The sequence below is a fragment of the Haliaeetus leucocephalus genome, unplaced genomic scaffold (genome assembly GCF_000737465.1).
Source record: "Haliaeetus leucocephalus isolate CR32 unplaced genomic scaffold, Haliaeetus_leucocephalus-4.0 Scaffold240, whole genome shotgun sequence".
Classification (NCBI taxonomy): domain Eukaryota; kingdom Metazoa; phylum Chordata; class Aves; order Accipitriformes; family Accipitridae; genus Haliaeetus; species Haliaeetus leucocephalus.
Window position 1 is genome coordinate 3,262,138 of NW_010972676.1, and position 27,097 is coordinate 3,289,234.

The 27,097-nt window shown below is 36.4% G+C and overlaps 1 protein-coding gene across 1 annotated transcript in view; it reads right to left on the bottom strand.

Annotated features, from left to right (window-relative positions):
- Positions 1-2,104: 2,104 nt before the first annotated feature.
- The window catches only part of CAB39 (calcium binding protein 39), a 40,217-nt gene continuing 15,224 nt past the window's right edge, over positions 2,105-27,097 (bottom strand). The window contains exons 2-9 of the mRNA XM_010568249.1: positions 20,847-21,003; positions 13,211-13,375; positions 9,606-9,724; positions 6,406-6,574; positions 5,604-5,663; positions 4,895-4,960; positions 4,003-4,146; positions 2,105-2,879 (exon numbers count right to left, since the gene is read on the bottom strand). Coding sequence (XP_010566551.1) covers positions 2,691-2,879; positions 4,003-4,146; positions 4,895-4,960; positions 5,604-5,663; positions 6,406-6,574; positions 9,606-9,724; positions 13,211-13,375; positions 20,847-20,960 — 1,026 coding nt within the window. The 5' untranslated portion in view covers positions 20,961-21,003 and the 3' untranslated portion in view covers positions 2,105-2,690. The remainder of the gene's footprint in view (positions 2,880-4,002; positions 4,147-4,894; positions 4,961-5,603; positions 5,664-6,405; positions 6,575-9,605; positions 9,725-13,210; positions 13,376-20,846; positions 21,004-27,097) is intronic.

Here is a 27,097-nt window from a genome sequence, read left to right on the forward strand (position 1 = left end):
TTGCCTTGGTCATGCAAGAAAGGAGTAGAATCAGCAAATAATGCTACAAACAGCCAAGACAGGCTACCATCAATTAATTAAAATTGACTACATCTCTAATACAGCACTTTGTATTAATTCCTTAAAAATGTTTTTGCAAGCCAGAGTTTTTCATGATTTAAAATTATTTCACATTTAAAAGGGAGAAAGCTGAACCCCTCTAAGGCAATAAAGAAGAACGGATACACATTCACAAGAAACTCATCCTCTTCAGTAACACAGTGAAGAACACACATTTTTCTTCAAAACTTTATTTCAATTTAAATTATGGGGCCAGCCAGATTTTTTGGATAAGAAATGCATTTTCCTCAGGAGAAATGAAATGCTACCACCGAAGTAGAATTATAACTGTATACATCTCTCATTTAAAACAAAAAAAAAATTAAAAAAAGCGCCAAACCAAAACCCACTCACATTTAAATAACTTTTAGTAATACCCTTAAGCCTTCAAGCAGATAAGAAACCACTTCCAGAACAATAGTTTTTTAATACGAAGAGCACGTCAAATGAGCTTTAATTTAAATACAACTTTTCGAAAGCCAACATTCAAATGTTTCCACATATTAAAAAAAGTCACCATAGCCATTGTTTCCAAGGCCTAATATAGAGTAACCTCTATCCCAGTCCAAATGTTTTCACTTTTTTACATATATAAATCTTTAGCATGTCTACGTTTTTCTGAAGAGGAAGCCTTATATGTTATGGTGAGTAACTTGGCAAATAATGTTTTCCTCCACTCAGCTATGATAAACCAGAATATAATAGACTGTTAGTACTGAACTGTAATACCATCTCATGGCCAATTCTGTGTGCCTGTGATCTTCGGTAAGAGTAAGCTATTTTCTTTCCTGTAGGCAAAATGAATCGGTTTGCAAAGGACACATTAAGAACCTTAAGAGACCAATTATAATGTTGAGAGCAATTTTAAACAACTGAGTGAAAACACTCAATTTTCTGGAGCTGACTTCCCTTGTGAAGGCTTTCAAATCAGCTTAAACTTCACTTAGGAGTTTCATCTTGCTGATTGTGAAATATTTCAATCAGGAAGAGAACAGGAAGCAACAAACATTTTCTATAGCATTCGCAATCAGATTCAGCCATGCAGAATTTGAACTCTCAGACTCCAATCTGTAAGTTTGCTTGGTTGTGATCTTAGCATTGCTATACGATGGACAGATACAATTTTAATAACATCATTTAGCTATATTTAGTAGATTCCTTTTGTATGGTCACAGTAACAAAAACATGGTGCAAAATCAGTTGGTTTTTTTGTTTTTATAAATACTGATAGTTTGCAGCATTAAAGAACAAAATCAACAAAATTAAATCATTTTGTTACCCTAAGACATCTATGAAATTGTTTCTTGAAGTCAGAGGGAATTAAATCATTCACTTACAACACAACTACTGTACTGAGTTATTTACTGTAAGAAAGAAATGATGCACTGCAGGCTCCCCAGAAGTAAGAGGAATCGATATTAATTTGGCATAATCTTTGCCATTTGCAGAGCTGGTGAGCACAATGCTAGTTTAATTGAATAAGGCCAATATTATCCAGTAATAACATAGTATAAAGGGCTCCAGTTCTCTATTTCAGCCTACCCTAATTGATGGCACCCCATTAGACAAGTGAATACAAAGAATTTGTTTGTTTGTTTTTCCTTTTAATGCTGCAGTACTTAAGATTGTTAAATCAGCATTTCCATGTGATCTGAAGTATTCAATTACATAGGAGCATTCATTTTGCAAAACTCAATATTAGGTAATAGTTACAGACTAATACAATAACATTCCTCTGCTGTACAAATTAAATCATATTTTAAAGAAATGAGCAGCCTAGGAGTTATATACAAAAGAAACCAGCAAGCATTGTTGAAATGAAATGCAAAATGTCACTGCTAGGTCTACTGTCTGAAATACCTTTAACGTAAAATTAACAAAAATCCTTAGAACATATTTCCAAGTTTACAAGTCAATTCTCAGAAAAATCAAATCATGTCAAAAAAAATTCTATAAAGCAGTGAAAGGCATATATACATTTTCCTTATGAACCTTGAGATTTCACTCTTTTAAAAGTTGCTAAGTTTCAATATCAGTTTATTTGCAAGACAACTGTTTAGCCCAATAAGCTCACATCTTAGATACATTTCTCCTTTGATTACAAATAAAGCACTGCACTTTTTTTTTTTTTTTTTTTAAATCAAGGCATATAATCTTATACTATGGTGCCAAGTATGCACAGGTCACATTGTGCTCATATCTCAAACAAAGTAAGTGCAAACATACAGATTTATTCAGATTTGCAAGCATGCAACCTGTTACTTAACTACATTAATACCTTCTCTCCTAAACCAAACTAGTATCTATATGTTTGCTTTCACGAACCTAGAATCTTTCTTTTCAGGACTCCTAAAACAAGCAGTGTCTTTGAATTCTGAAATGACACAAATATCAAGAAAGTCCACATTGTGCAAGAAAGCAGCAGCTATGTTTTTCAACTTGGACTAAAAAAGAAAAGATAAAAACAAAAACCGTTCACTGAACAGCAGGTTAGCAGTAATGTTCCTCATGAATCGATAAGAGTGCCTGATGCTGAATATCTAACAGCAAATGCTGAATTTGGGGTTAATATTTTAAGGGTTTATTGGAGATTAAGCTTCTTGCTGTGCTGGTCTCTTCAAATCCCTGATCTGTTTAACTAAATAGGTCTTCTCATCATTAAATTGTTCATCCTCGGTCCTGTCATTCTGAAACTTGCTGAGGAACTCAATAAGTTTGGTCTGGTTCTTTAGAAGGATGTCTAATATAGGCTGTGTCTTGTTAGGATTGGCTACAAACACCTGCAAGAAAATAAAAGGCATTTAGCATAATAGTAGGAAACAGAAGGCTAAGTTAAAAAACAAACCTAGCCAACAAAACAGTGATGACAGTAACTTAAAATGATGTTTTATATATCCTGCATTCCAGTATCTCTAGAGAAAAAATAATGGAGCATATGCAAGTTTTAAAATAAAATCACTCCATTTTTTAAATTAGAATGAAAGCTGAACACCAGTACCACAGTAAATTAAATTTGTGCGATGTGACCATCCACAATACCCTCTGCAGAATGTGCTGTTTTGGCTGCGATAGAGCTAATTTTCTTCATAGTAGCTAGTATGGGGCTACCTGCCTGGCAATGGGAAGTAGTGAATGAATTCCTTGTTTTGCTTTGCTTGCATGTGCGGCTTTTGCTTTACCTATTAAACTGTCTTTGTCTCAGCCCACGAGTTTTCTCACTTCTGATTCTCTTCCCCATCCCACCGTGCTGGAGGTGAGTGAGTAGCTGCATGGTGCTTGGTTGCCGGTTGGGGTTAAACCAAGACACCACCAAAGACACCTCACTGTTAAGTTCTGTAGCAAATGCATGGTTTCATATTATATACAGCATCAGACGGGTATCTTAAGGTTCACTGAAAACTTTTATACCTCAAGTTATATGTCCAAGCTCTTAGCTATTTGCTTGTCTGCTGCAAAGTCAGAAGGTATCTTGTGCAAATTGCAATTTAGGCTTTGCAATTTAGATGACTTGACTAAAATACTCCTATCCTTCACAGATTATGCAGCATGATGAAAACACTTTTGAACTCCAGGATGCTTCATGGTTTCACATGAAATCATGCATTCCTCCTTATCTTACTGCACTGCACCTTTCTTAATTCCAAAATTTTCTGAGAGAGATTTACACTGACAATCATTTGAAAGCCCCCAACTGGTTTCTAAACATTTTCTGAAAGATGCAAAGATAGCTATTTGTAAAGGTGGATCATAATAAAGACAAACACCAGCTCTCTCTTTATTTAACCACTTAGCAGACATTAAGATAAGCTCCATTTAGACTCAGCTAAGTAGTTTGCTCAACTAAACAACTTCTGGTGGGCTGCTTTTGTTGTTTATTTTATTGAGGGGTTTTTTTAAACATACCTTAAACACATGAAAGGCCTCAAACTGAATGTTACGACTCTTGTCTCGTAGAAGGTTCATCATTAGTTTGAGATTTTCAGGTTTACTGATGTACTTTGTCATAATTGTGAAGTTGTGTCTGTCCAATAACAATTCACCAAGAAGCTAAAAGTGGAAAACAAGCCCAATGAAAAAATGACTGATATTGGACATAAGAAAGAACTTTTTCATAACTACTTTCAAACAGTTGACACAGGTCTATAAATATAGTAACAATAGAACTCAAATGTCCTGAATTTCTAAGTGCAGGGTGCATTTTCCTCTTGTTTCGATGATACAGTCTTTCATTGTCTTCCCCATGACTTCATTATTTTTTTAATTTATACAGAAGCTATACATCACCAATAAGAATGTGTTTTAAAAAAAAAGGTTAGGACTTCAAGTGAGAAATATTTACACTTCTTTTGCTACCTTCTTTGTCCAGAAGGGAGTAGAAGGATATTCCCCACAAGTACCACCCTTGCTACAAGTTATGTATTACTTTAATGTTCACTATTTCTTACCTACTTGAACGTAAGATTAGTATTGTTCTAGGCACATTATGTGAATCTTTATTAAATTATTTAAATGTGTCCAGATTTGTCAAAGGAAAAAAAAAACCAACAAAAATAAACATACTTGCATATAGCCATTTCTACATAGGGAGAGAAGTGACTTGGTGTGTGCTGGACACTAAATAATGGAAGGACTGGACTAAAGAAAAGTAGCTGATCCCAAGAATTAAAACATATGAAAAATTAAAATAAATGCTATCCAAGGCAGCTACTGAAGCCATTTCAACTAAAGACAACCCACCTTGAAATTAAAGGAATTCTCTAATTTTGCATTTAAGAAGAAAATAAAATTGCCTTACCTTAAGTGACTGTCTCTTCGTCACATAATTTTCCGAATGAAGCAACTTCTCATATTCACTGAAGAACTAAACACAGAATAAAGAAAAGGGTTAGGACCTTCCCAAGTGTCATATGTGCTCTTCTTCCAAATGATTATACAAAACTGGAGGAGATGCAAATCCATAACAAAAATGTAAACAAAATCTGAAATCTCAGTAGGTTCCTGTAAGTCACTACTGTTTAAACATTGTATATGGTTTAAAAAAAAATTATTTACTCTTTTAAGAGCTTTTATAGTTTAGATTGCAAAGTGGTGGAAGTAGTTATCTCATTATTTCTTAAACTAGAATAGTTTCTGGTACTGACCACTGTTGATTAATTTCAGGAGTCCCCAGCAGGTGGAGGAGGTCTATGTTGTAGTCTTTTGTTATTATAGGTTAATACAGACAAAACAAAAAGACAAGGAAAGGGTTCCCTCTAGCGGAAAAATCAGATCTAGTTTTCACAGAACTAGATTTCTACCACCTCTTGTTTTTACACCTTTCTACATTCAACAATAAGGTCTTGATCTTAATTTTACTGCTTGGCAGAAATTACTGTAAGTTCAATTGGTTTAATATTCTGTGTAAGTTTCCAAAACCAAAGCTAAACAAGGAAAGAAAATACTGATTTCTTCAAATAAGATACACAGCACTAGAAAATTCTGAATATTAAAATGTATCCACTCACCCTATCATAATGTTGTTCCAAAAATTCTGCACTTAGCAACTTGTGCCTTGTAAGCAAATCCTGTAAAAAAAGCACAAAACCAGTATTTTCACTAAAATATTTAAACAGTACATATACATACTCATTAAACAGTGAATACATGTAAGACATCCAATAGAAAATTTTGCTATTTCATTAAATGAAGAAATTTAGGACATGAACGCAGTTACCTGGACATTGCTAAGGATCTTGGCATCAGTTAGGAAAGGTCTGCAATGTGTTATGTTAATTCACACATGTAAATAGCCTGTGGAATTATCACTGAAGAATGCCATTTACGGATCAAGGCTATGCTCTGCACAGAACTATACACAACCAAGGTTGAGACCCACTATTAATACTATTCAATATTATGCTTATAGTCCCGTAACTGGTTGGTTTAGGCCAACAAAAAATTTCCCCAACAGTATCAAATATAGTCAGGTTCATAACAGAATGAAAAGGAGTTTGCTCAACTGAGGAGTTGGAGGCACAGATTTAAAAGCCCCTGGCATGGAAGTGCACATATATTCAGCTAATGCATGATAGTTTAAATCTTGCTTTCTAGAATAAAAGTTATTGGCACCATAGTATATATATATTTAAAGGGATGTCTTGCATTCTGAGAAATAAGGAAGAACAGTGTCCAGCCTACCCATGTGCATCACACCTATTTTCTCCCCTCTCCCTAAGCTTGTTTTGCCAAAGACTGTAACACACATCATCTGGGTTCACAAAGCAGAGAACTACAGAAATAATAATTCAAATGTTGTACGTAAATTACCTTGAATGTGGCAAATGCATCCGAAGCAATGTCAAATGTTGACATTTCCACGTATCTGAAGAAATCATAGAACTGTTCTGACCACAAGATTATTTTAGCAAGTGGTTCATGCCTGATGCATTCTCTAAGCATTATTCCACAATTTAGAGCAATTTCTGGAGATTCATACCTTTTAAAAAAAACAAAAACAAAAACACAACCAAAAGATTCTTTATAAATACTTTTACAAGTTAGCACTGCAACACCACACTGCTAATTACAGTTTTCAGTTCTATCAGGTAAACAAAAATTCAAAAAGTTAGAGGTACTTATTTCTACATTAAACTCCACTTTTAAATACTTCTATAAAATATTACTGAAATTGTTGCCAGTTAAATGCCAAATTATAGCCAATACAAATTACTTTCACAAACTGAGGAACAAGACCAAATAAAAGTATTTTTTTCACTCTCAAAATCAGTTTTCTTTTTTCATATTGGTGGGATTGCAGACATCTGGAAAAGCAGCAAGTGATTTCTGTCTTGAAAGCTGTTTGCTTAAACATGACAGCAATTTACATAAAACTAACCATGATATGGGCATAAAGGGTTAATAATATTGGACATAAATTCATATCTCCTCTTTCATTATACCATTTTTCAAGCATCACCAGCTACTCTACACATCACGGGCATCAAGCCTGAAATGCTGACAACAGTGTCCTCTGATTGTAAGGACAATATTGAACACCTTCTCTGCTCCTGAGTCTAGTGAAGTACCTGAACCTTCTTACAAGAGACCTCTGGAATATGTCCATCACTGATTTAATGGAAGTGATGAAGCCACCCTTGACGGCTTCATTTAGAAATTGTTGCTACACTTCCTTGGCAGGCTTTCTTGCTCAAATACTACATGGTTCTCTCAGCTGATTTTAGCATACACCAACAGCAGCTGTCAAAAATCTCACAACAGTGTATTTAAGACACGTTTGATAGAAATACACCTTTGTACTTGCTACTAGCTCCTTGTTTTCCTAAGCAAGCTAATAGTAGGGCCCTGGAGGAAGATGGAACTGCCCTTCCAAAGCAAGAACTTATCTCAGCATGTTGCAATATAAGTTACACCAGTCTACAGAAAAGTTATGTCTGTTGTTACCTACCTGGTTCTGGAGCAGTCAAAGCCTCTTATATACCTTCCTGCCTCCCACCTAAAGAATCCTTCATCCTATAGCACTGGAACCTAATTTAAATTCACCAGAATAATTCAGGAGCAAAGTATCATTGTGCATACTAAGCATTAACTATATTACCATACAAAAACATTTTCTTATGAAAATTTTCAGGTTAAATCCTGCAATACTTTCCCATTTAACCTGCCATGGAGATTTGAAACCTACTGAACTTTTTGCAATTCACCCCATAGTTTAAATTTACATAAATTTGACTCAGTGGGATACCATATGTAACATTTAAGTCACTAAAGCTAACTAAATGCCCATTTCAAACATCCTGACTTATGAATATGTGTTTCAACAATCCCTGTCAGAACAATGCTCTTTGAAGAGTGACAACACGGACTAAAAATTAGGACAAATATGTTACAGCCCTCATTCAGTCATATATCAATGACAACATGCTGAGAAAGTAGTTTCATCCCTCTGCATCTCAAACATCTTTGCCTACTTTTGAAAATTATTTTGAAGTAGTACCAAATCACTATTTTCTTTTGTGTTATGCCACAATTAACAATCCTTTTGTCCCTCTAACATGTAAAACTCGCTTCTCCCCAAAATCAGGGCAGTAATGCGGGGGGGTGGGGAGGGGACGGACCCAACAAAGCACTTCTGGCAGATGAGTGTAGATCTTAGACTCATATGAACTGAAGCAAATATTCCATACTGCTTCTGGTGCTAAACCTTTAGAGTCAGCATGAAACTAAACGACATAAAACTCCTGCTTTCTCCACAGAGAAAGTTTCTTGTGCAATCCATTTTCCAGTGCCTTACACAAATGGCAAAGATTAGGTAAACGTAGAGATGTTACAATAATGCTAAATAACCTAATACACCATGTATGTGGCAGGTTAGTCAGCATCTCTAATGACTACTATGAACTAGGAGGAGGGAAAAGGAAAGATATAATAAAGCTTCCTGTTTAAATGTTAAAAATATACTTGATTATCCTCACATCTCAATGCTACCAACATAACACAGGCAAGTATCTCACCAAGAAATATGGCCTTTTCATACATCCTCTAGCAGTCCAGTAGGTGGAATAAGTACTCATCAACTGCAGCAAGGCTACACAGCAGCTTTAACACAAATTATAAAACTAGTACTTGAAATACCTGCATTTTTAAAATGGTTTATTAATGTTTGATGAACTTTTCTATCCCAAAATAACATGTTGGAATTGCCATTTTCAGAACTTCCTTAATTAATGTTATTAGAAACATGAGCAATTCTTTTTAAATGGAGAGAGCATAATCCCCATCTTTTTAATCTTATTTTAACATGAAAATGTTAACACCACCTTTCTGCTTTCATGTTTGAGATCCGCAGCTCTACATGTGCAACCACATATTCACTATAGCATGATTTGCCAATATCCAGCACATCAGATAATACAAGAATAGAGGAAGAAACAGCTGTCTGGCACGAGCCATATGCCCCAAATCATTCTTTGTCTGCTCAAGTCTGAGTTGGTGCATTTGTGTCACTACAGGAACATAAATCACTATGAATAAAAAGTCTAAGACCAAACCAAGAACAGGGAGGGGATAGGACAGCAAACTGGAAATGACAGTGGTTAAAGGAAAAAAAACCCAGCCTTTAACTCTTGGTGAATGAGTAAGTTCACAAGGAAACAGTTTAAATAGGATCAAATAGCATACTGAAAGGAAAACGTCTGCACTACCCCAGTAAGAACATTTTAGGTTACTAACAGTTCTCAATTTTCAGTCATGTATCATGCAAAAAATATATTTTTGGCGGTTTATTACTTAAATTTTCCTTTACTTAGGGGAATTACAGGCCCCAAGACCAAAAAAAAAAAAAACAAACCCAACAAACCACAAACCAAAAACACGCTGCTGCCCCCCCCCCAAAAAAATAAGCATACTGCAAAGGAAGAAAAAACATTTCAGAACTCACTACTTTCTCCATGAATTTAAAAACTTCTTACTTCATGTAAAAGCGTATTTATGCTTCACAGCGTACATACCCTTTTAATAGCATGAACAATATATTCTGTTGAGTGCAGATGTATTCAACTGTGGGGGTTCTTGTACCAATTTGCCTTCTGAGAATGTTGTTGAAAATTTGTGCAACATCTTTTTTGCCCTGTCAAAAACATCAGCAGTTAAACACATAACATTCAAGTCCACTAGGCAAGTTAACAATTAAACATCATCATATCTCATGCATTTATACCATGCGAGTTCTGCAGTTCAGTCATCCTCTGTACTCTGACCTTAAACAGATGAAATATTCTGCTTCTTTATACCCATTTCAAATATACCAAAGCACTCAAAATATTACATCATATTGCAGCCAGATCACAGATAATTTACATTAAGAAGTAAAGCCAGTTGACGTTTCACCAGATACTTCTATGTAGCATCAGTCTCCTGGGCTTGTTTTCTACTTGTTTTTGCTAATAACATACCAGTTTTTAACTGTGCTCTTGCCTGAAAAGTGTGTTTCTTCAATATTCCATTATCCTCTCCCCTTCTCTAGGAACACGTAATGCCACCATCAAGAGTGTGCAGAGCATTTCTGACTGCAGTGTTAAAATCCAACTTAAAACTGTAACTTATGAAAGTTAAATAAATAAATAAAAACTACAGAGAGAAATCATCCACTGACATAAAATGCAAGTTTCACATTTTTCAATGGACAAAAGTATAAGAAAGACCAGGATGCTGGAATTCAGCACAGATTATACACAAAAAAATGCCATAAAGACAATTTCAGGACTATGTGTCATCAGACCTAATCCAGAAAAAGCTTAGGCAAACTTGCACTAAGCCTGGACTTGCAAACAAAGGCCTGTTAAGCAACTCCACCTGAAGGTTCCCTGAATGTTATACACAAAAAACATTATCTAGATAATGTTTCTTGACAATCTCTAGCTGTACTATAAATGCCCTGAGTAGTATCAGCAAGCTTTTGAGTAAAATGCAGTGCATATTTAATTAGCAAGAATTTTAAAAACAACAGCAATTACTCAAAATTATTTCAGTTTTCTAATCAACATCAAGACGACTGCATAAGAAAAAAAATCAAACGTTTATAAAAATGTAGGAGGACTGTAGTTTTACAAATGGCATGTTTGTGAATTACCACGGACTGTTTTGTTAGAGTGTTGTTTTCAGGATATAAGAGTTTGTTTGTAAATGCTTGTTTTCTCAATTACAATTCCATTGAAAGCCAGCCCAAAGCAACACCAGAACTCTTTGTTCTGAAGTGAGTAGAGCAGTGTTTCCAGAAATTCTTTACTCAAACTCCACATAATATAGTCATCAACTCTCATTCACTAACATTGCCAATTTTGCACTGGATCTCACAATTTGCTTTGGATTCACCAGCAAGAACAGCGTTTCCTTATTATGCACATAATTGAACTGATAGTGGTACACAGTAATACCAAGGCTAGTTATTGTTTGAAGGATGTATTACTAAGTGATGTCATGGCCTAACAAGAGCAAACAGACACTGAACCCTGTGCCAATAGTCACGACTGCAAGAGGTGAGAGGGAGACTGTGCTAGTATTGTCTTCTGAGCAGAAGGATTCAGGCTCCCTTATGCAAAAGGCATTATTTTTTTGGGGGGGGGGGGGGGAGGTTCTTCATTTCAAAAAATAAGAACAAAAAAACGCAGTTCCACAAGGGATACCATCTCTCCTACAGACACACTAGTACAAATTAGCAGGGACATAACTGGCAGGTTAAGTAATAAGTGGATGGTTGTCCTGACTGCTTTACTTGGAAAGAAAGCTTCCAGATAAGGATATCATTTTAAACAGGCCTTTACATCCAGCAAGGTCTGGACAGTCAGACTGTTTCTTAATTAAAACATTAAATTTGTAACTTTTCTGGGTTTTACTTTGTTACTTTTCTGGTTTTTTTTACCATACTGTTCAGATTCAAATACATTTGAGACAGTTTAAGAGTCAGTGTGAACAGTCCCTGTCTATTAATTAGCTGCCTATTCCTGCTCTACAAGGAAAGCTTCTTCAGGAATGACAGTGAAGTTCTTGACAAAAAGAGATGATGTTTACTTCATTGTTGAATGACCTCAAGCTGTGGTGCGCACCAGAAGGAACAAATGCTAGACTCTTCAAGCTTAAGAACCAACAGGAAATCAAGTTCATATCTCCATCAGTAATGGAGAAATGGTTTCCAATGCAGTAAACCCCCAACCATTGAGATTTGGGGTATCAAAGCCAACATTTGATTGACTTTGTAACAGCTGGGAAGCTAGTGCAGGTTGGAGCACAGGTGTGTTGACATTAATTCCAGGTAACAACAATAGCTGGACAGTCTGCCAGATCCCATCCTTAAAAAGCAGATGTGGTCCAGCCTAGAAAGTGGCATGAATGACTTGTTCTCTCTCAAGGGGGAAACTGTCATATCCTCGTGTAACAAAGCAGCAGAAAGTCCACAAGCAGGAAACTACTCACAATCTTTTCAAGTCCCCTTAGAATAAAATGAATAGTTCTCCTTAATGAGAGCAAGCCTGTACAAATTGTTATCATTCTTCATTACCAGAAGATAATGAAGGTTTCCTTCGCTAATAACTGGGCTGAGTAAACACCAAGCTGATAAGAATCTAGAGGTCAGCAGAATCCAGATGACATTTCATTATTTCCTTTCTTCAGCAATTAAAGGCCATCATATTTCAGCATTCCCTCTCAGCTTTCCCAGGTCTCCTTGCTTATTTAACAACCTGAATGTTTTATGCTTGGTATAAACACTTGTGTGGGTAGGGAAAAAAATACCACCGTATTACAATTAAACACAAATCAGAGGGAGTTATGGGGTTTGGCTCCTTTCCTAGATAACCACATGCTTCTTGTGGGACCTCAGGGAAAACAGGTAAATCCAATTTACTGCAATTTCTTATCACTAAATGGGGTGATTTTTCACTGTGGCACTGAGAAGCTAAATTATTCTATGTGATGTGGTGACAAACCCCAGATAGAGGTTTGTATAGAGACACGTTTGAATATAAATAAGTATTGATATTTTGAAGCAATCAATAAAAACTTGGGGGTTTTGTTTTTTTTTAATAAACAGAAAAAAGATGAGGAAAACAGAAAAAATGTTGCATCACTTCTTTCTAAAAGGAGAGAGAAATACTGGACCATTAATAAAACTAACAGCTTTAACTTAAATATTTAAAATTCTTCATAAATGTTACAATAATTCTCTTTTCCAAGTAATTTAACAAGATGAAAATATAGACATGCCTTGTAGTATTATAGCTTGTGCTCACTACTGTATTACTACTAAGAGATTAACCCTTCCATGTATACAACAATTATGAATTATTCTATAATTTTAACAGAACTGTATCATCAGGACTAGAGGTTTATCTACTTCAATTTTGTGTGGTTTATGCGCCTAAATTCACAGATTTCATATTCTATATTTGCTTAATTTTCTAGGTAGTTTGGAACAATGAGTTCTCTTTCTAATGGTTTTGTCCCAGCCAGAAAAGAAAGCTGAAGATCGAAAAATGTCTTAACCAATTAAAGCGCCAGGAATTCAGATGTGTTTATTTTAACATATACAATATAAGAAATGTCAAACTTCTTTTCTTACCTCAAAATCAATTAGCTGCAAGTCAGCTACTAGGGTACTAAGAAGACCACTGTTGTACAGCTCTTGAGCAAGCTGTGCTACAGCTTCTGTCTGTGGTTCTTTTTCATTTGTGCCATACAAGATTTCTTTCATGGCAACAAGGTTTTTTGAGACCTCCTCAGTGGCCTAAAGAAAATGGGAAAAGAATACAATTAGAGCACAATGTCATTTGTCTTTGTAACTGCACACTCTATTATTCCTAACATCTGCAAACTTCCATTATGGGGGAAAAAAATTAATCCGGAAATGACAACCTGTTAAAAACACAACAGATAATCTTTCTGCAAAAAAAACTGTTAAACATTATTAAAAAAAAAAAAAAAAAGGCAGAGGTAAGACACACACAATTTATTTGACAATTTACCAAAAGTAAAAATCACTTCCTTTTACTGCCTTTAAACATCCCATTAAGAAATCCCCTAAAGAATAGGAATGGGATGAAAAGAACCCATTAAATTTTCGTTCTGTAAAAGAGGTACACAGGATCAGATTGGAAAACATAACATGGAGACACAAGCCTGTCTCTAGTGAACTGCTCAGAGACCAGATGTATCCCTTCTACAGATTCTGCACTCATCAGGTTTTGTCAAATACTAGGCTCCCATTCCCATCAGTGGGGACGAAATTTTTTCCTCTCCAACTAACAAAACCTCAAAGAGAACCTCCTTTAATTTTCAGGTTATCTCAGTATACAAGACCAAACTGGCAAACAGACCCAGAAAGAGGGGCACTCAAAAGAACATGGCAATACAGGAGACAATTAAAAGTCTAAGATGCTTCCTATTTGAAGTCCATCTTACAGAAGACAGACAGGTCTGACCTCTCACTTAGGAAAGCCAACATAAGGAATTCCTAAGTTGCCGTGATGGGCTGGAGCAGCATTTAGCAGTGGAAGCAGAGTAAAACTAAACACAAAAAAAACAACATAAAAACACCCCAAATAAAACAAACAAACAAAAATCAACAAGAACACTTTTAAACACCCACCTCTGAATCTTAAAACACAGTTATCTTGGAGAAAAAAGAACTACTCCTTTCAATATATATGTTTACATAGCTTGGGGGCAAAATGCTGAAAATGATCATCATAAATAGCTGGTTTAATTATACTGTATTAGTTCTTCAAGTGTCTAAAAAGTATGAATAGTTTGTAAGTGCACTAATTTTTAGTAATTAGATGAACCTGCCAACAAGGTACGCATACACTTTAATGTAAAGTACTTATGATTGGTAGCACATGGAAAATTAATGAAGTGGAAAAATGATCCCTTTCTGGATATTGCCTGTCTTATAAAGGTGTATGTAAAAAGATTTCTCGTTTGTGCATTATATCTAGAGAGGCTTAAGATCAGCATGACCCATGCACTATTCAAGCCAAAGCCATTCCAGCTTTGCTAGGTATGCAAGTTAAGGATTCCATGACCTTTAAGGAGGCTCCATATCATTTTTAGCTCCTCCACAACTTTCCACTCCCTGCTGCCTCCCTCTTCTTGCTAACTGCAGTTCCTAGTCCCAGTTGTCTCCTCCTCAACTGAAATTCCAAAGGATTTTCTGTGCACTGTTAGTAAGACACCAAGAAGCAGGTGCTTGGTAAGACTCCTTAGATTCATGACAGGTCCTGAAGACGTAATATGAGAAAGCCAGCTCACCATATTGTATTAGTAATATGCTACACAACTGTTCTATTTCTTTAAAATTCAGAAGAAGAATATCTTTACTAGGAAAAGAATAGGAACATCTGTCAAACATGGAGATATGAAGAGATGCCTTTGATGCATGGCTACCAAGAAAAGAGGAAGCAGCAATAAAAATTCTATTGCAGTTTGTCCCTGCACACTAATTTAGAAAGCAAGATGAAAGAGGAAGAAAGGCAGAGGTTCAAATAGCTACCTATTTCAAGTAAGACAGTGGCAATACTGAGGGCATGCCTGCAATTAAAAAGAATGCCAGTGGAGGATTTTTCATTTCATTTCAAAACCCCAGAAAATAGAACAACCCTCTCAAAACTTTAATAATCACACTTGAAGGCTCTCCATCACCACCATCCCAAGAAAGATGCTAGTAATGGAAATGCTTGCAAACCAGGCAGAAAAAAATAGTCTTTCCAAGCATCAAGTGCCTTTTAAAAAAAAAAAAAAAAAAAAAAAAAAAAAGCCTTTTGGCCTAACATGAACATACAACTCAGTAACTTCAAGAAGAGACACCACTAGGACTTAAATTTATTTCTCATGCTCTTGACAACTGTCAAGACCATCTAAATGTGCTTCACTTGAACTTGGGATGACATACAGCTTTAGTGGGAAATAATGGTTAGAGACACAGAAGCAGAGAACAGCTTAGGTTGGAAGGTACCTCAGGAGGTCATCCGGATGCAAGCACCTGCTGAAGGCAGGGCCAACCTCAAAGTTGTATCAGGTTGATCATGCTCACAGCCAGCCATGCTCTGAACAGCTCCACGGATGGACACTCCACAACCTCTCTAGGCAACCTGTACCAATGTCTGACCACCTCCACCATGAAACGAGACTTCCTTGTATCACTTCAACTTAGGCCAAACTATCTCTGGATACAGACTACAGAAATATGAGGTCCTCTGAAAGTATTATATCAATAACTAAGGTCTTTTGATGCACTACAATTCCATAAAACATGACATTTCTGTATTCCCTCCTCTTCTACTCTAAATATCAAAAGGACTAGAAGAAAACTCTTACAATCTTGTTCTAGAATCTCTCTACTCTTCTATGTTCCATGAACTCCCGAACATATTCCAAATACGTGGTGTGCAGAGCTATTTTTGCCATTTCAGATGCAGAACGGAATTTAGATAGCTACACTGAAAAACATAATGCTACATTAAATATCAACGTTAAAAGCTAAATGGAAAACTAGCAAAAAAATTCAAGGCAAGAGAAGGCTGGCTAGCATTCCTTGCAAGATTTCCCAAGATACTGAGATCTAAATAAGTACCTAATAAGCCACTATCTTTTAACAGGAAAAAAAATATCTCTAGAGAAAAATCAAAATGCACAATGAAGTTCATCCAAAAACCCACGATCAGAAGTCAATTAAAACAATCAGACAGACACCATATACATATATATTCTAATACAATATATAAGCAGGGTATATATATACTGTATATATAAAATATACACAGAATATATATTATACATCCTACATATTACAGTCTATAAATATATATTTTATATATTAAGATTATATGTTATATATTTATATATACTAAAATTTTTATATATATATTCTCAACACTGAGAAGGAGCAACCATGGAGAAACCAGAGTTCTAGAGAAAAATTCTGAGACAAGTCACATTTGAAATTCAATGGTGCCAGACAATCAATACCATTTGAGGACAAGTCAAACTATAAAAGTAAAATGTAAAGTAAGGAAAACAAAGAAAGTACTTATTTCTCTATTTTTATCAAAGACAGGAAGATATTATTTAAAAATAAAGATACCATGAAGTCACATGTATGACTGTCACACCAGAATAGCTGCATGTCTTTATAGCTATGAACCATTATGGTTTATTCCAGTCTCTAGGGTATTTCACTGATATTTCCAAAATTTAGTATTTCCTTAAATGCTAAGCAGTGCAAATACCAAATACTTAATTTAGACTTGCACAGCTGGAGTATTTCAGTTTTATGAAGCAACACTTGCCTTTACTTAGAGGAACAGTAGAAAAAGATAAAAAACACATTGTCAGTCCTGAAGTATTTAAGATAAGCTCAGCAGGCTCCGGGTCTATGGCTAGGGGTTCTATCCACATCAATAACACAGTTAAACAAATTGCACTATTAATGAAAACATCCATCAAAAAGGTAAACTTAGCTATTGTTTTGAGACTGTACTTGGTGAATATTTTTACTAGTCTAGAGCAGTATCTATCATAAGTAACAAACACCATTTTAATAATTCTGTTTAAATTGATTGGATTTCAAAACACAAAAACATACAATTCTGTAAATATATGATTATCTACATCAGTGCCAACAGTTAATTTTAAAGGCCAAAAATTATTACATTCTTTTTCAGCAGACATTTAGCAAGAAGATATCATTAAAGAGCTAAGTTGAATTAGAACAGAAGCATGTCTTTTCACATGGGTAAAGCCCCATCTTTACCCTTTGAATAACAGCCCCATACTGTAGGCAAGGCAGATTACTTAACCTTAAGCCTTCTTTCAACCACGAATTAACTGTACACACGTGCATAACAAATTTTAAATTTTACTGCTTTGTAAATGACAGCCTTAACTCACTGAATGAAATCTGATCCATGGCAACATGACACAATATTGCATTAGGACACTTGAATCGAAATAGCATATTGCATTGTCCCATACATACAGTATACTGTCCATTGCATAGAGCTGGTAACTTAAAGAAGAGAGACCAGCCACATCTGCAATAGTCAACCCATAAGGGTTAACAACATGGCTGAAACAATAATCAGAAAGCCAAAACTGGAGCTGTTATGAGCAGGTTAACCCAAGGTCAGAGGGTAGGGAAGAACAAGTTTATTACATGAGTAAATATTTACCTTCACGACAGTAAAAGTGTGCCACAAACCAAGTGAACTGGTAGTATAAAAATAAATGCTGATGTCAGCCAAAGAGGAGGAAGAGATGTGAATAAAAGCCTAACTAATGGGCTAGATCAAGGGTAGGTCCCATTTATATGAAAAGAATTTTCCTTCCCTTTAGCCCCCTCTTTCTCAAAAAACACAAGTAATGGAAAGCTAACAGCATATGTGAGGAACAGGTTTTCAGTTATTAAGCAGTTGACATTTCAAGTTTCCCTTCCAAAATACTAACAGACAGCAAGCTATTGCCTCTATCCTAAGTACAAGACTGCAGCCAACAAGCACCCAGAGCCACAGTACACAAGGCAGATTGTCAGCAGCAAGACACAGTCCAGCTTTTACAGCCACTTCAGATCTCAGTTCCTAAGCAGGTACCACAAACTTAAAGAACATTTCAAAATGACCTGGAGAATTCCCTGGTTAATTTTTCTCCAGTATTCACAGAGCTCAAAAAAAGGTAGATTAAATAGAATTCACTTTTTTAATTTCAGGGTTTTATTTATAAAACAAATTTTCCAGTATTACAGGGCAGAATATTTTGTAATTGAACAAGATGTATCACGACCACTCCTGTGCATGAATAAATGCATGCATAAATGAAGCAGAAACTGGGGGGGGGATTGGGGGGGGACGACGGACGGGACTGTATTTTAAACAAGTCTAATCATTAATAAAATGAAGTTCTAAAAAAAAAGAAAAACCCTAGCATTCTTCTCCCCTTTTTCTAAAGGGTAATAATTTTTGTCTTTTACATGCATTGAGTTTTTCTTTTTCTGTTCCACTACTAGCCACAGAACTCACCCTTTCATCAGCACAGAATTCTTCTCTAAAGGAGGCTAGAAAGTTACACTGCAGAAAGGATCATAATAATGAAAGGCGTAGTGAAAGACAAAAAGATGCCTGAATGTTGAGATATGGGCATGTAGAAATTTTTCTTCTTTTTTAATAATGGCTACTGCTCAGACTCTTGCTGTCTTTTAACTGCAAAGTTACTCCAGTCATTTCTATAGACTGGATAGGAAAAGGGCACAGATTCGGGGTGTTTAATCAGAGCTGTACCCTCAAAGATGCGATGACAGGTCTGTAAGATATTGAAGAACTTTATCAAACCAGCAAATAATTTGAGAATCTGAGATAAACTGCCACAACCACAGTCACCTTCATGGAAGTCTTGGTTTGCCAATGAAACAACTATTTCCTGAAGAATCTCTGTATGCAGATGTGGACACTGGTGTTGTGAATGTTCGGATTCATCAACTGGTATCCTTTCTGAACAACCAGGATGACAAAGGCCAGTACTACCATAGCCAGCTCAGGCTTGTGAATGTCAGTATTTAACCCTCTTCATTTTTAACCTAATGAACACGGGTTGGCTTCTTTTCTCCTTCAATCAGAATGTGTTGCTTTCTATATGACACACGAGAAACAATTCTACAGGCTTAGCATATTATTTCTTGTCAAAGCAGCAGCCTCACATAAACGAGGTCTTTAAAGAAGGTGGAGGTATGGGATTAAAGGCCAGTAAGAAGCAAATGGTACATAACAATCTTCAGCTACAGCATCTAGAACACAGGCATGTGATACAGCATACAGCTACACACAGTGGAATGAAGCTGGTCTGTTTCCCATTAGAGGTCTAAGCAAAAAGAAGATGACACAAAAGAGCACAGATTTTAAGATCAAGCCACACCTCCAGAATTAATAATGAGGCTGACATGAAGGAGGCAGTGCCATGTCTCATCACAGACTCTTCAGAATGCACCTACTACTCCTCTCCTGACAGATGTTTTTATTAGAGAGAGAAGAAAAGCAGCAGCAAATGAAAATCCTCCAGCCTCCATACAGGCCTGCATAACAGGCCATAACATTTTTCTCTCCAGCAAGAGAGCAAAAGCATCAGGGAAAAATACTATGGTACACTGCAAGAGACCTGGAACATACTGCATGCTGGCACTGGGTTAGAAAATGCTCATTTTAAAGAATATCAGGATAAAGATGGCAATTCAGTTAAGATCCAGATTCTCCTGCACTTAAAGGAGTAGTGCCAAATCTAGGTGAAACTGGATGTAGAGAGGCTGGCCACACTCTACTTAAAAATACTGGTGAACATGAAAAAGATTGTGACTAACTCCTACATGCGACTCTGTAAGGATGCCAAAAATGGCACAGAACAGTTAAATGATGCTGGGAATGGATCCAAGGAGGATATCATAGCCTGCTTCAAAAGCTGGTAGATTCGAGAGGGACATGTTTTGCTTGCTTGGTTTTTTTGGTTTGGTTTTGGGGGCGGTTTTCTGAAGTACTGAAATCTATGCCCTTGTGCTGAGTTTATCAGGAAAAACTTCATCTAAACGGTAAATACCCCTGCCACATGAGTTACTAGATGGGATGCAGCTGAACACAGACTGAACTTTTAGTAGAGCTATCAAGACTACCAGTCAATAAGTAAATGACTGTTGACAGGTACAGATCCTGAAGTAGCAAACCATCCCATCTAAAGGAAACTGCACCAGCACAGTAACTTTTCACCACATCTTCCTGTGGGCTGAAGAAAAGGCAAGGAAAGGTAAAAGTATATCCTCTGACTGACATCCACAGAGACACAAGTTTCTTGGTTTCAGTAACAGAGACAGTCTGCTCTGTGAACATTTGCATGGACAAGCACAGACAGAACTATTGTACAGTAGTAAAGCCACTATGGTGGACACAAGCACCAGAACACTGTATGGCTGTGAGCTGCTTATTAAAAGAATGCAATGACCTACAGTTCCAAATCAAATTATTTTAAGTACCGTATCAGCTGCCAGTGGCATAAAAATGCCAAGCCAACCAACATGAAACACACCTGTTCAAAGGTACATAGTAACTTACCCTTTATCAGAGTATAAAACCCCAAAATAATTCCTAATTGATTCAGTTTCAACAGCTGTAAATTTCTTTTTTCCCCCTTTCAATTACTCTTTAGCAATTAGAAAGTCCCAACTGTACCTTTTCTGCCTTTTTGTCAGAGATATCTTGCTTTTCTAGAACTGCCATACTTTCCTTCAGGTTCTTCACTATGTCTGCAGGAGACTTGTGGGACTTGCCAAAGGGGAATGGCATGATTGCGAGCCACAGGGTCTTCCTTCTACAGCTCCTGCTTCACCTGGAAAAAGAGGAGAAAAAATAGCATGTCAAAAATAGAAACATGACGTCAGTATAACAACACACATGAAGATCAAGAGAGAGTAGCAAAGGTATTCATATGTGGAATAACCATCCTTGACAGTTGAACTAAAGTGTGCCATGACAAACTTAAATGCTTGCATTTCTAATTCTTTTAAAACACAAGATACAGAATCTAAGAATTCACATTAATATCATCATCTTATGCTATGGGAACAATATTAAAGAGTACATTAATTATATCCAAAGCCACATACTGTACAAATGCCACATATGGGCAAGACTAATAAGGATAAATTATTCCAATTAATGCTGTCAAGCAAAATGCCTTCTTAGATTAGGTGTTTGACACACAAGTCATCATGTCTCAGTGGCTCTGCAACGACTGTGCAGGTACATGCTTTTACCCATATTCATTCCATTACAAATGCAAAGTAGACCGCAAAGCCTGCGCCTTAGTGCAGCAGCAATAAGCACGATGCTGATGAAGCTACAGATGGCAGTTTATTCCTATGTCAAACCACTTGGTATGTCCTGGCTTTTTCGTATCAGTATTACTGTAACTTCACACTGAACTACAGTCTCACCCCCACTCATTTTACGGGAAACAAAATTTGTCACCAATAACAAGGACATAAATAAGGAACTTGAAAACATTAAACCCCAAACACTCGATATGTATCTTTTTCAAAAAGATAAAATTTGTCTTATGGGAGCAATTTTCCTTCCCTAAAAATATTTGGCTCTTGAATCCAAATACATTCATTCTTCTGTGTATTTACACACATTTGCTTTTACACACACACACACTCTCACTTCTGTATACAAAATAGAAAAGTATTACTAGCATAAATGGACATACAAAAGCTTTTGTTACTAAACACATACACTCCCAATTAAACAATAATAAAAATGTCTTACAAGTGAATTCCATAAAGCATACTTCTACATACTCATACTTCTACAACTCTAATCTAGACAGAAAAGGAAATCCTGCATTAAAAATGCTGGCAGTGCTACTTCTGCTAGACACAAAAGACAGCTGAAGCTGACAGAGCAGAGATTACACTGTCATTACAAAGAAGGGATATTACCCTGAAAGTTAGTAATTTCCATCTCCACACAACGTCCGTGAAGTTATTAACAAGTTAGCTATAACCAGTACATGTTAAAGTTTATTATGCACTTTGATCCTTGATTAAAATACCAGTTCATTCACCATGTACTCCAAAATGTTAATCCTGATCTTAATTCAATCATGTTTTGATCAAGGATTAAAAATTTGATGCTGGTTTTGAGTTACTTTGATTTTTAACACAAACAAGTTGGGCTGGCCTAAGGGCAACAATTTAAAGGTGAAGAACAGAAGTACTCGGATCTTTAGCCAAGAAAATTTCCATAAATAGGTATTTCGGGTAACCAGCTACAGAGATCATACTTTCACTGTTCCATGCCTGCAACTGACCTAACACAGCTGATAGAAAGCATAAGGCATGTAGTTTTTAATTAGATTCCTTTCAGATAACAGTATCAGAATGAAGGTTGAAACAAGACCTTCCACCAGCCATTTCCATTCTTTAACAGATCACAAGGACTTTCTGTTGCTTTTATTTTGTAGTATAATAGTTGTCTCATAGTAATCTCTTGTTCATAATCTGCACAAAGAAGGGGTTGTAACACTGAAATTACAAGTGCAGGGCTAGTACCCTAAGAGATAAAAAAGTGTCCAGGTTATTCCTTAGACAAGAGAATTTTATGCCTCAACTTTGACACATGTAGTGGAACAGAAACCTACCCTTAAGAAAAGCATGACTACTCATTGTTATTTAACAAAAACATAATGGCATTTAAAACAATGTGTAATGAAGATTATGTATTTTCACACAGGATTTTTTTTTCTAGAAAGAGATAGGTGTGAAAATAAGTACAATTTCCCCACAACACAGATGACATACCTCAAGCATCACAGCACCATTTGAAATGTTCCCTTTATTCTCTCTTTCCCTTTGATTACTACTCCTGCCAAATTAAGATGAGCCCTGAAAACAAAGCTGGATTCTTTCATGCTTGCATATCATCACTGATAATAATAGTATCTAACAACTACTCAGCATATTCATTCTGGAAGATGGCTATGTCCATGTCCATGTAACAGAGCAGGATTGGCTCAAGAAGTTGCTAGTCTTAATTCCTTGGATTATGTGATAGAACAGAATAAAATCCAGTAGGAATCAAAACAGTGCTTTGAGAGAATAAAAATACTATATGGAATCACAAAATGTGGTATTACAACAATATACAAAGAAAAGAAATCAAAACCAAGAAAATTATTCTGCACACTCATTTTCTGGATCCCAATTGTTAGTCCTAAACTAAAAGACTACATGGATAACATATAGAAATACAGAATGACAAACAATTGTCCTCATGGTGTGCCCAATGTCTAGGTTTACAGAACTTGATTTCCCTCCAGATAGTGCTCAATTTCTTCTTTAAATTAAAAATAGTCTATCACTTTGACTTATTCATGAAACCCTCCAGGTTCTGCATAAATCACATATACCTACATGCATACACAAGTTTTATTGTATGTACTAGCATATCTAATAGAAAATAATCAATTAGTAGCAGTTCACTAGCATATATTTACACCAAACATTTCTTCACTATTCAGGTAAGTTCCTGTATGAAACTCTCATAAGCAGTTTAGAAAAAAATCAGGGAAGACTGCTGGCAACCCGTAAGAAGGAAATCTACATCCTTGGTTACTGAGAGTGACATTTTGCTTTCAAGGTGTTTCATTTATTACATAAAATGGAATAAATGCATTGTTTCTGCTGTATCAATTTTATTACTGGAAGGAATGCAGTGGCACTGCCAGGAACATGATCTGGGGCCTCAGGACTGAAGACCCCACCAGCCCCGAAGCAAAATGCTATTACTGAAGAACCTGTGTCACATCCTGCCAAAAAAAAAAAGCAGGAGCAGTCCTTTGTCTCTCAGAGCTGTACTTCATGCAGCGAGGAGAACACAGACAGCTTGTTCCCTTTTCAGACCAGCAAAACTACCCCAAGCAGCACTCTGTGCACAATAGACAATGACAACATCTGCGTGAGATCGGAAAGAACTACAACAACCCACATCTGCAAAACGAGAAAAAAAGGAAACATCAAATGACATTTTCTGTAAGAAGAGACCTAACATCATGTCAAATGATAACTGTTTCACATTACTAGCACCTGGTTGCCTTGCAAATTCATGACAAAATTTTGATTGTGGCTTAAGAAAGGGATCAGAGGACTCTTGAAGAGTTAAATTTCAACAAGTACATGGACAGCTCTGTGCTCTGCTGGGCTGCTTTGCTTTATCTTACCTTCCCAGAAAACTCACTGCTTTTATCCATTTGTTAAAAGAGACCATGAATGATATTGTACAAAACTCAGGCTTTCCTAGGCAAGCATTTTATTTCACCAATACTCAGGCATGTCAAATGTAACAAAATTTAAGGTCCTCAAAGCATTGGTGTCACAGCTGCATTTAGAAATCTTAAATGACGTTATAAATCCAAACGGACCATCAAACAACAATATGGCATGCAGCCAAATACCCAGAGATTTAAGCTCGACTGACACAGAACGACTGATACACACTCAGGCACACTGGGACATTTGGACTTTTGTGATAACAAGAGATAGTAGTCCCACTGTTTCAGATAGTATGTAATTTCCAGCTCCATCAATGCAGCATGCATCCATGCAGTTTGCTTTATATATAAGGCTTTATATTTTTTTATTTACTGCATTGACCACATAATCAATTAATGTCCAATTTAAAACTAATGCATTCCATATGTAAGATTGTATTTTTAATTAAGCAGACAACACTTAAAAGCATTTCTCTATGAGGACAGCCCTCTTGCAGAAAAAAAAAAAACTCTGCAAGAACAAATACAGAAGCATGATAAACAAATCCCTCTCTTTTAACAAATTTTAATTCTCTAAAGAATAGATTCACTAGCCTGGAGTATGCTCTGTCTTGTAATTGTTAACTTTTTCTTATTTGAAGGGTCAGAAAATGCACTACCTATGTAACAGAAATGTGTGCTACAGTTTAAAACCTGATTACTTAACAGTGTTTTTGTTGTAGGTGGAGTGTGGTTTTTTTCAATAAAGCATATTGTAAGACTATTTTCAAGAAAAATATTGGTACATGAAATAGTACAATAATGTGCATGACTGCAGTGACATGTGCAAAGAGTTACTCCACAGACAAATGAATTACCAGCACAGAAGTCTCACCAACGCAGGCTTTTAAAGCTATAACAAAGGTAAAAGAACACTAGCTGTATAAGCAAAGACACAAAAGTAAATTCAGTCTTTCTGCTTATGACGTACCATGAATTACCACAACATAAAAAAGTTCTAACTTTTTTTCTCTGCATAGAACTATAATGCATAAATAAACCATCAAATGAATTCAAGTATTCACATATTTCAGCTCAGGAGAGCAAATGTCCACCTTTCCCCCATGCAAAATGCTACTTAAATAACATACAAAAACCCCTACGTTCCCAATTTTGTGAAACAACCAGGTACAATAAACACAATTTCTTATTCTACTGTAGGCCTCACAGTTTAATTGCACTATATTAAGTCTTCAGCTAGATCTTGTTGCCTTGTTTACACACCAAGAGTTTAAGGTGACTGCTTTTAGTAAGCTCTTAACGAGTAAAAGGAAAAAACCCTTCAGCCACTTCCTGGCTACAACTGCACATTACAAAAATCCAAGCCTAGTGAAAAAGCACATCTAATATCCAGTTAATGTGCACATAAGAAGAAAACTGCTGAAGATCAAACAAAATCAACATAATTTTAGTAAAGCCAAATAATTAACGGTAAGGTTCCCCAAGATGAATGAGCCAATCCAACAGCTGGCCACCATTGGCAGGGAGATCCCATTCCCCCTCTGCTCCCAGCACTGCACTCCTTCCCCACTTTTACGCCAGGGCCAGCTGACCCATCCGTGAGCTGATTCAACTCACTAAGCTATCAGAAAACTAACGCGTAAAAGGAAGGTAAGCAATGGGTAGTGTAGGGAATGTAGAAAAAACATCCCTTTGACCAGCAAGCAGTTGTGAACCAGCACCCTCATCTTGTGATCTCACCATAGGGGCACTTTATGTCAAGGCTTGAGCTGCATCAACAGCAGGACTGAAGGGGGAAGGTCACTCTCCATCAGTTATTTTGGGTGGTCTGATATTTGTCTGAATGCCCAGTATGCCAACTGAACTCACCAAAATGGCAGAAGACAAACCCAAAAAAAAGGGGGGGGGGGGGGGATTCTGAAAAGTTCTTAAGAGTGCAAGGCACTCTCAGCTGTGAGCCAGAGCCAGCCCAAGAAAGGGAGGAGGAGAGGAGAGGGCTGGGGGAGGCAGGAGGGAAGGGCACACCACCTCCTCCTCCTCCAGGTAGAGGGAGGCTGCCAACCTCTATCCTGAAATCATATTGTGTCAATTACATTCAACAGTGTTAATAAAGACACAGGAGATTGACTTAAGCAATACAGTTAAATAAGTTAATCAGTCTAGAAAGGCAAAACACCTATATTCACAATAAACAGTTGGGTCTACTCTGTATACGGATTTTTAATAGACAATTTATCAGTCTATTACTGACAAAACATGCTGCACCTTGCTGGAGAGAGGCATGTTTGTATCAAAAATATAATGCAGTGAGCTCGTGTTTGTCCTGATAGAAATAATTTCCCATCAGAACCTGTTCTTTTGTTGTATTAACAAAAAATCCTCTTGGATTAACAAGGATCATTAAGTCACTATTGAAAACAATAATGGAAATCAGTTTTCATCAGGTCTTATTGTTAAAAGCAGCTGTTAGTTCAGCTAGAATTCACCCCTGTGAAGTCTGGTTAGAATGATAAAAACAGAAATAGATCAAGAAATTATACATTTTTAAAAGCACTGCCTCACTCTCAGACATGCCCAGCATCCAGAAGGAAGACTGACAGCCATTCCTTTGATCCAAGAACCATTTTTTATGCAAGCTACCACAGTCCTT